This window comes from Engraulis encrasicolus, chromosome 8, assembly GCF_034702125.1.
Source record: "Engraulis encrasicolus isolate BLACKSEA-1 chromosome 8, IST_EnEncr_1.0, whole genome shotgun sequence".
NCBI classification, from domain to species: domain Eukaryota; kingdom Metazoa; phylum Chordata; class Actinopteri; order Clupeiformes; family Engraulidae; genus Engraulis; species Engraulis encrasicolus.
In genome coordinates this window covers 8,160,360-8,170,937 of record NC_085864.1, presented here as the reverse complement: position 1 = coordinate 8,170,937, position 10,578 = coordinate 8,160,360, and the positions used below count along the sequence as shown (strand labels likewise).

The 10,578-nt window shown below is 42.7% G+C and overlaps 1 protein-coding gene across 1 annotated transcript; it reads right to left on the bottom strand.

The window, feature by feature from the left end:
* Positions 1-2,484: 2,484 nt before the first annotated feature.
* Positions 2,485-6,007, bottom strand: polr1g (RNA polymerase I subunit G). The gene is made up of 4 exons (XM_063204937.1): positions 5,777-6,007; positions 5,298-5,430; positions 3,656-4,052; positions 2,485-3,117 (listed from the first exon to the last, which is right to left on the bottom strand). Exons 1-4 carry the CDS (start codon positions 5,841-5,843, stop codon positions 2,707-2,709), a joined length of 1,008 nt encoding a protein of 335 aa, XP_063061007.1. The 5' UTR covers positions 5,844-6,007; the 3' UTR covers positions 2,485-2,706.
* Positions 6,008-10,578: the final 4,571 nt, after the last annotated feature.

The window sequence follows — 10,578 nt, the reverse complement described above, 5'->3', positions numbered from 1 at the left end:
AAGCAACTATATCCCCTGTGCATATATGCATGAAAAGTAATATAATTTTGATCTGAAAAGCAAAGTCATGGAATCCCTAAAATCATGAATAGCCAACAACAGCTAACCACTTTAAAAAAAAAAGATGTTTCCAGATGTCTTTTACAGGTAAGGCTGTAATCGGCCTGTAAACAGAACCCATGCCTGATGCCAATGAGAGGTAAATTCCATAGCTCAGGGGCAACGCACCCGCATGCACTCTCACCAAACTTTCTCACTGAGGGTCATGTGGGGTAGGCTTCTTGAACAAGAACCAGAGAGGCGTAATAAAGGACCTCAATGAAAACGCACAGCTGGAAATAAATGGATCTAATGGCTTTAAAGAGGTCTACTTCAAGTTTATCTTTGTTATATTGTCATTTTCTAGGGACGTGCTATTCAACTTTAGTACCAGGAGCTACGAATGGAAAACTCACTGGGTTTTCAGGGGCCACGTAAAAAACAGTAAGGACAACCCAAGTCAAATCCACATCTGGTTCATGGACTGCTAGTTGAATAGGCTGGCTGTAGGGAAATACAATGAACCTGTGTGTACTGCAGATACAAAATAACCCAGTCACAGCACTACTAGTGTTGTGTGGTTTGTGAACAATCTGATTCTTTTGAAAGGCCCCTAGATGTGAAATGAACCATGATGGGAAATTAACCATAGCTGGGAGCCACTCTTAGTCACTCTTATTTTCATCCGTTTTGAGCACATGACCTTCGCATGATTTTAGTTTGAGAAAAAACACAACAGTCTCTTCCTCAGAATGGCGGGAACAGTCTTTAGAAAGAAGAGACAAGGCAGTGGTTGTTTGAGCCAGAGATTGCTTTCTACGTAAATGGCATCTTAAAAACACTGAATGAATATTTAAGAAAAGCACTCCTCCACCAAGGAAGCTGTTTGATAGAGCATTTGACTGTTACACCCCATTTTTTTCCCAATTCTTTCTTGCCTCTTTTTGTGGAGTTATTGTGACCAAAATTATCATGGTTTTCGGTATTATTATCACTGTAATTTTTAAAAGTTTTGTTGAATATGCGTATTTAGAAAGATAGTCCTATAAAAACTGAAATAGCTCCAAAAAGGTGCAAGGAGTGCAAGTATGAGGAAGACATGGTCACATATTGTACTTTTCATTTGTACAAATGAAATGAATTGGTTCAGCAAATCACTACGATTGCAGTTTTGACATTAGGTGTTAAGTGACAAAGTGTGCCTCCATGGCAACATCAGCAGACTTGGATGAGAGGTCGGAAAGGCTCACAGTGTAGCCTACGGTGCGGTTATCCGGTACGACATTTTTTTTTAAATTTCAAGCAGGAATTATTATTGCCTATAATTTTATCACGTTGTGATGGATGATGGTCATCATAACAGCCTTAGATGGGAGAAAGGTGGTCTGCAGGGCCTTAGCTTGTATGCCGACTGCAGTTACCCCAGAGGACCCCATAAGATACTTACTAGGGGCTGGCAAAGCGGCAAGAGTATTGCTCCTGTAAAAGTGCACTGTGTTCTAATTTGCTTAGTAGTTTGTTTGCAGAATTCATGTTGCTCATTCACAAATGTTACCTTTTTCATGAACACTTACCACCACAATCAAATTGTAAGTATCCATTATGACTGGGAAAACTGTACTTCTCATACATAAAGGTGGATCTTCTCCATGTCCACCATTTTGACTTTCCAGAAAGACATTTTTAAGTGCAAAACTCACTGTACTTTGGTCTTACCGCAGAGATACACCAGCGGCGATCTGAGCGAGTCGAGCGACGGAAGTAATTGACTTTGTATTGAGCCGAGAGACAAAAGCGATTCTGCAGACTAGAGCGATTTGCGCGACGAGCGCGACAATTTGAAGTTGAAATCTTTTCAACTTTCTATGACGCGGTTCGGCGACAAGCCGCGACAGCCAATGACTGTATAGAGGTTAGTGGCCACAGCCAATGGGAATGCTTGAATGCTTTGCCTTCTGCCTGTACGGACATACTCTAGTCTCCTCAATCTCTCGTATCGCTTGCTGCTACACTCTGTCGCTTGAATCGCGTCGCCGCTGGTGTATCTCTGCGGTAACTATTACTTATTAGTTCATTATTAGGTAAATATTCATGACAAGATCAAATTTGGCAATAGGCAGCACAGGTTCAATGGGCAGCAGAATTGCAGTACCTACTGTACTATAGCTACCCACCAGTGCACCTTGGCTTAAGAGATGGTTTGGGCATGTTATGAGATCAAGCAATGGCAACAGCGTTTTTGTCCTGCTCCCCACCCCTATTCAATATCCAATTTGATTGCAAAGAGAAGCTTCTGAATGTTTTTGCCAGATATTGAATGGAAGTAATCACATTGAGATGTCATTTTGCTGGAGAGCGACATTGACTTGCACACTCAATAACATTGTGTTTCTTGCATTTGCATTTCTCTTTTACATGTATTTCAAAATGACACAAACAAGCCCATGACTTTTAGACAGTTTAAGGGAATTATTCAGGATTTAGAGACAAATACAGTACAACCATCCAGTAGAAGACAAGTGATGCAGATTTCAATAACAGCATCCTCATCACTCTGTCCTTTCAGTGTTCACATTCTTTTGAGATGGGTAACAAACAGAGCAAATGCAGAACATGTTTACAAGGCAATAATATGCTAAAAAATATGAATAATTAAATACATAGCATCTACTCATCCGTTTTGGATTTCTTCTTTTTCTTCTTCTTGGGGGCCGGCTCGCCAGGTTCCTGTTTGATTACTACATAAGCGTCTCCCACCCTCTCAGTCTTTACCACCACAGTCTCTACCTCCGCCTCTCCATCCCTCTCCCTCTCTTTCTCCTTGTCTTTCTTCTTCTTTTTCTTTTTCTCCTTCCTCTCCTCGGACGCCTGTGTGCCTAGGTCTGGCCTCTCCACCTTCACGACCACTGGGAGGGGAAAGGCGACGGGTTCGGGGGCGGGTTCGGGAACGGCCGCCTCCCCCACCTCCATCTTCACCCTTTTGTCTTTTTTCCTCTTCCTTGGCGTCTCCTGCTCCTTCTCTTGCTTCACCATCACGGCTGCTGGGGGAATGGCACTGTCCACCGCTGTTGTGTAGGCCTGCAACAATAATGAATAAACCCATTCATTGTCAGCAACTTTTCTGGTGATAATTAAATATTTGTTTTGTTTGCTTATTTATTTGTTTTGTGTTCTCTCTCTCTCTCTCTCTCTCTCTCTCTCTCTCTACCTCTCTCTCTCGACCTCTCTCTCGACCTCTCTCTCTCTCTCTCTCTCTCTCTCTCTCTCGACCTCTCTCTCTCTCTCTCTCTCTCTCTCTCTCTCTCTCTCTCTCGACCTCTCTCATGACCTCTCTCTCTCTCGACCTCTCTCTCTCTCGACCTCTCTCTCTCTCGACCTCTCTCTCTCTCTCTCTCTCTCTCTCTCTCTCTCTCTCTCTCTCTCTCTCTCTCTCGACCTCCCGACCTCCCGACCGAGAGGGTGTATCTGCATTTTCAGTCTGTGGTCATACTGGTTGTGCTGTCACAGTGTGCCGTCTTTGTCACAACACAAATTGTTATTTATGAATGTCACATATTGTTATTTATATCATGCACGGCGCAACAACATAATATACATGATAATCGTAACATCTTACCGTTCTGGGCAAGTGTGTGGGTGCGCTCGCCTCTTCGGGGCCCTCCTCCTCCATCGGTGTGGTAGTGATGACTGGCCTGCCACTGCCAAAGGGGAAGAAGCGCTGCCGTAGCCCGTCCGGGAGACACGGCGCTGGGGCAGCCGGCACAGGTATGGGCCCCTGGTTGGAGCTGCAGTCTCCGTAGCTCTCGGAGATGTTCAGCATGCCAGAGAAGGCAGGCGCGCAGAGGTGAGCGTCAAGCCGTTTCGGGTCGGTGGTGAGGAGGCGGAAGCCCGTGGTGGGGGTGGAGCGGCGGCCCAGAATGCTGAGGATCTGCTGCTGAGCGGCGCCGGTGGTGCCAGGGTCAGCCGTCTGGACCGACTGCAAGCCCATCAGGGGAAGCTTCATCCCGGAGAGCCTGCACAAGGGAAACAGTACAGTAACTAAAGAATTACATTTCATTACCCTTAGCTGACGCTTTTATCCAAAGCGATGTACAGTTATCACCAGGGCATTGGTTACAGTGCCTGGAGCAATGTGGGGTTAGGTGCCTTGCTCAAGGGACTTCGGCCATGGAGTGAGGAAGGGAGTGGAAGATTGGGTTTTGAACCTGCAACCCTCTCTAAAGCCCATCTCCTCCTAGTGTATAAGCATACATCGATTTACAGGAGAAAGTAGCAGGTGCAACAACCCTCATAATCAGTAACACCTAGCAAAGCAGCAAAGTTCATGCATTGCGGTAACAAAGTATTAATGCAAGTCATCTAACAACTTCTGAGAAGTTTTGACTACAGGTCCACCAGGGGCAGCTTTAGGCCAGAAAGCCGGGTAACAGACACAACACAAAGGGGCAGTCAGGGTGAGCGGTTAAGGCGTCAAAGAACCAAAGGTTGCCAGTTCGACTCCCGACCCACCAGGTTGGTGGGGGGAGTAATGGACCAGTGCTCTCCCCCATTCTCCTCCATGACTGAGGTACCCTGAGCATGTTACCGTCCCACCGCTCCCTTGGAGCACCATTGGGGGCTGCCCCCTTGCACGGGTGAGACATGAATGCAATTTCGTTGCGCGCAATGTCCACTTGTGCACTGTGTCACAATGACGATGGGAGTTGGAATTTCCCAGGTGGGCTTTCACTCCACTCTCGCTTTTACTTCAATTCAAAATTAGGCCTTATAAGGCACACCGTTCAGCCAGTAAAATGCCTTACAATTTGTTGACAAATCTTTACTACAATAGTACTACACTACTATCATCACATTCCACAAAGTTTTTAGTGACATGTTATGACTTGGTCAGTGATGAAGTCTGATGGTAACAAACACAGGGACCATGTCCAAAACAGTAAGAACAGAATGACAGTAACAGATATTAGGTATGCTTCAGGATGAAGTAGCAGGTTCAATACAGCCAACTCAACACCTGTGTATTTATCCTATATGGGCCTATCCTACTACTTTCCTATCCTATCATGGGCAATTAAAGTTGTTATAGTGATACACTGCAGCCACACATTATTCTGCACCAAAACAATAAAACCGGCAAGAGGAAACATGGGTTACAGGTGAGTGCAACAAGAAGTTTGTTTATTTGGAGATGGTGCACTTCATGGTAGCAGTGGTGCAAGCAAAGTCTTGATGCAAGTGTTCGTGTGATGATGTCTCACCTTCGGGAATCAAAGTTGGAGGGCGCCTTGATGAGCCAGAGTTCCTTGTTGCCATCGAATACAGTGCTTCCCTGTGCACCCAGACACGGGGTGTAGGAAGTGGCCGTGAAATCTTCAGGGCACTCATAAAGAACTACAATGAGCAAAAAGCCATGTGTGGTTTAGAAAATGCAACTTCGACTGAAGGTACCCGAATGGTCGTTAATATACACATTACAGAACTACATTAGAGGATCATAATGTTAAGAGATTGTTAAGATGTCCATAGTTCAAGAATGCATCACCCAACACACTATGACATTCTCAGCAAATGTAGCCTACGCAATAGCAATACAAGTTATACGACTGCAGTTACCAAATCATATTTAACAGTGTTTCCATACCTGTCAAAGTAGCGTTAAAAATTTAAGTTGAAAGTGACAACTGCTGTAAAACTAGTTAGCGTTAGCACCACTGGCATATCATATTCAGCTACTTACTTCGCTTCTTCTGCGCCTCTGGTGTTACGTCCTCATCCCCGCTGCTGTCTGATATATCTCGGGGCATGTTGCTGTGTTTTAAATACAGTGTTGTAATATAGGTCGAATGGCAACTAACTAATATACATAGTAAAGTCAAAATGTATTGAAGTCACTGCAGCTGCTGTTGTAAACACATGCAGCACAGCAGCACCACACGTGGTGACCTCTGATACAGGAAGCAATAGCGATTGACCAATCGGAGCCTTCGAAAGCGAAAAGACCAACCCACAGACTGATGTTTACAGAAAGATATATTTCCCTGTCAGAATACGCAGCATTTTGGTTCAGTATTCTGCTGACATGGTTTGTTTATATTCGGGTACTCAGTGCTTATCGTTATAGTTTTGTAAAAGGACTTCATAATTCCATAGACTTTGCTTCAAGGCAGAGCGAAATTCATAGTCTTGTCGCTAGGTGTCGGTAGAGGACAAACGGCTCTGAGTATTTCCAGAGCCGTAGGCTCTGAGTATTTCCAGAGGTAGGCCTACTGAGTATTTCTGCATTGTAGGTTAGGCCCTACTGTGCATGAGTGGGCTACAGGGGGCATATCTTCTGGTTGTCATTTGAACCTTGATGGTTGAATCTAGGCCAGTAAAGCGTTTGACACTACCTTTAATTACAAATAATATGACAATTTAATTCTGATCATTTGCTAAATCGGCACGATAATCAGATGCCCCTGAATTCAGGGATTGTCAGAACTAGGTGGTCTGTGTGCGGTGAAATACAAAAAAGTCACATTGTCCCTGATCTTTGAAGCTAAAACATTTGGCTATTTATTTTAATGATATCAGCTTCAGAAACAGCACTATGTCCTTGGTCCAATGGAGAAGGCAGGGGAAATGACAACAGCAACTTTCATCTCAAGATGTCCGATCAACAATATAGCCTACGGTAGGCTATGGGCCATTCTACGAAATAGGTGCCAGTTGGACGTCAAGATTCTTCAGAATTCAAGCTTTATTTTTTTATCCCTATTAAAACACTGAATGTAATCTCACACACATTTACAAAGTACTTACCTAAACATTGTATGGGTTTATCTTAAAGCCTCTTTAAATATTTTTTAAATATATTTTTATATATATTATATATATTTTTTGTTTACATCTGTATTTTATTACACATGACCTATCCCAGGATAAATTGATACCCTTCTTCTACTATAATGCAGCTATAGTGATCCAAATGTGTCAAAATATCTTTTTTTAAACACAAGCAGGTAATTGGAGTAAGGATAGACGGTAGGATGGCTTTGGCCGATACGCAATATTTATTATTTTATGTCATTCGACACTTATTACTTGATTGTTAGGCATTACTTGATTGTTAGAGTGGGTGTTTAAATGTTACAAGTTCTACCTCAATTTGATAATGTTAAAGGAATGTTTATTTTTAACTTGAGACCTTTTTCATTTGTCATTTTTTAACCTTTTTTTAAACCCATATCGGCCCCAAATATCGGAAATCGGGTATCGGCTAAGGGTGATGGAAAAAAAAAATCGGTATTGCATCGCCCATTAAAAAACTTGTATCGGTCAACCCCTAAATTGGAGTGCTTCTGGGTGCTCATCTGAGTGCTTTTTCCTTGGTGCTCATCAGTGTAGGGGCTCTCAGACTTGGTCCATGTAGAACAGATGCTGAGGCACTCAAGGTTGCAATTCTTTTTAACTTTTTTATTTGGCTACAATGCCTACGCGTTTCTGCCCTTATGGCCTTCTTCAGGGCATATCCTTTTTTTTTTTTTTTTAAATCTTTTTTAAGTTTGAGTCAAGGTCAAAACTCAACCAAGGCAACGAGATGAGAGCACTTCACTGATCGCTCTTGACATCATCCATTCTCAACTGGGAGAATCCAGTCCAGTCCAACGGAACGGAAGTGCAAAGACCCTGCAAAATGTGTGTTCTTTCCATTACATCAACCAACCCCCCTTTATTGTACTGCAGTCACGCCAGGACATGTCTTATGACTATTAGAAGGCACAATTTCAATAGCGGCGGTCAGTCTCACCACACCGCAGCAGACAGTGCTTTAGGCTGTGTCGTGGCCTGGTTGCTATCTAGCTACCATTGCTAGCGTGGGTAAGCGAGGGACAGGCCGGGCCATGGCCGGGGACAGAACTGGGACAGTGCACGGTCGGTCACATAGGCACTGGATCACGTAGATGGTATTCTCTTACCCCTCAGCGTTTATTTGCTCAAGTTCGTGTCTGGTGAGGAGTGTGGGAAAGAGCTGCACCCTGAGATGTACAGTAGAATTATTAGATAATCAAAAAGAAAAAGAGGGGGGTGGGGGAGGGGGAGTCACTCACTTGCCATGAGTGGCAGGCTGAGATAGATAGACTATGTAGATATGCTCAACATCCTCAATATAAATACAAATAAATACAAACACACATACAGTAACCTAGGCTTAGGCCTACATCTCATCACCATCATCATAATTTCTCTTTCTCTTTCTCTCTCTCTCTCTCTCTCTCTCTCTCTCTCTCTCTCTCTCTCTCTCTCTCTCTCTCTCTCTCTCTCTCTCTCTGACAGAATTCCTGTATAATAACCACAAACACATAGGCTACATACTGTACACCGAGTGAGAAACACACACACAAACATAGATAGAAAAAATGAGAGAGATAGAGAAATCTCTCTCTCACACACACACACACACACGCACACACACACACACACACACACACACACACACACACACACACACACACACACACACACACACACACACAGAATATTGTAAAAAGAATCTGATGAAACAGGCTGGGAATATATGTGCTACAAGTAACTTGATACGATGGCCGATGGCGTGAGAAACAACACAGTGGGTTCTGAATAGTAGAGAAACCTGTAACAATAAAAATGTCCTCTTCTTGTTTGTCCATACAAAATACGAAGGCTATATAAAAAAGACCATCAAACTTCTATGTCAAACTCATTTATGGGACGCCAATATGAACTGAACATAGTGTTACTCTGCCTAGGCTATATGAGATATCTAGAAACCTTATTTAAATTTCTATGTGATGGGGCTATGGTCTGGCTCTGAGCATGCTTGTTTGATTGTTGGAAAATTTGGAAAAACGTTTGCTGCTGGTGATTAAATGTGCAGTATTTAATATTTCTAGCAGTTCATTTCCAGAATTCATGCTGCTAATTCACAAATGTTACCTTTTCACAAATACAAATACAAATACAAATACAAATACAAATACAAATACAAATACAAATATGAATACAATATCTCACGACTATCAGAACAAAACCCTCCTGAAAACTCCAATCCAAATTCTATTTATAGACTTGAGAGCTATTCTATAAACTAAAAATGGTGTTACTCCATACAAGGACATGTCTAGAAAAACAAGGAAAACAGGGAATCATGTGACAACAAAATGTCCTCTTGTCCTTTATGAATACAAAACCCCCTGAAAACTCCATCTCAAAGTCAATTATATTTAGTTCTACAAACCATGACCAAATATTACTGGAGGCAATAATGACATATCTAAAACCAACACAGATGGGTCCAAATAAGAGGGAAACAAAATGGTCTCTTGTCCCATACTGTATCATTCTAAAATGCAACGGAAAACTCCATCTCAAACTCTATTATTAGGCTTGAGGGCCATTTTATAAGCTGAAAATAGTGTTGAGTTTCTGTTGAGTTACTTAATACAATTGTATATCTAGAAAAAACAACAGGGATGGGTCTGAATAACAGAGAAACAAAATGTCATCTTTTTTATCAATGCAAAACCCCAGTGAAATCTCCATCTCAAACTCTATTATTGAGCTCGAGGACCATTCTATAAACCAAAAATAGTGTTACTTGATACAATAGCGACAAACAAAACACATGGGTCAGAATAACGACAAAACAAAATGTCCTCAAATAGTCCTCCCATATCAATAAAAATATTAAAAGCTCCGTCTCCAACTCTATTATTAGGCTCGAGGGCCTTTCTATAAATCGAGAGTAGAGCAGTACTCTATAGAAGAGAGACTCGATACAATGGCATAAAAAACAACAACACAGAATCACAGTGAAGCATGCAACAACAAAATGTCCCCTATTCCCATATTGATGTGAAACTCCATCTCCGACTCTATTATTAGGCTCAAGGGCCATTCTATAAAGCGAGAGTAGTGTTCGCATAAACATGACGCTAATAGGATTGCGGTCGCGTTAGTTATTGGCTTGTTGGGGAATGCGGGGACCATTATCTCTTCCTTGTTTATTTTTATGGCTCTGCAAGGCAGCGTAGGGCCAGGCTTGTTTACTATCCTCCTCCTCCTCCTCTCCTCTCCCTCTCTCTCTCTCTTTCTGCTCTCTCTCTCTCTATCTCTCTCTCTGCTCTCCTCTCCGCACGCAGGCAGTACACCCCGGCCAGTACATCTCGTTCAGTCCTCGTTCGCTCAGCGCTCCAATCTATACCGTGACTGATGAGATTAACGGTGACAAACCGCAACACACAACTCACAGGAAACGTGTGTTTATGGTTTTGTCTGTGTTGATTTTAATCTATATTTTTCACCGCCTTCTTCTTTTTCTTCTTCTTTTCTTCTTATTCGTCGTCTTTTATTTCTTCTTCTTCTTCTACTTGTGTGTGTGTGTGTGTACAGTGTGTGTATGCGTACAGTGTGTGTATGTGTATGTGTGTGTCCATGTGCGTGAGTGTGTGTGTGTGTGTGTGTGTGTGTGTGTGTGTGTGTGTGTGTGTGTGTGTGTGTGTGTGTGTGTGTGTGTGTGTG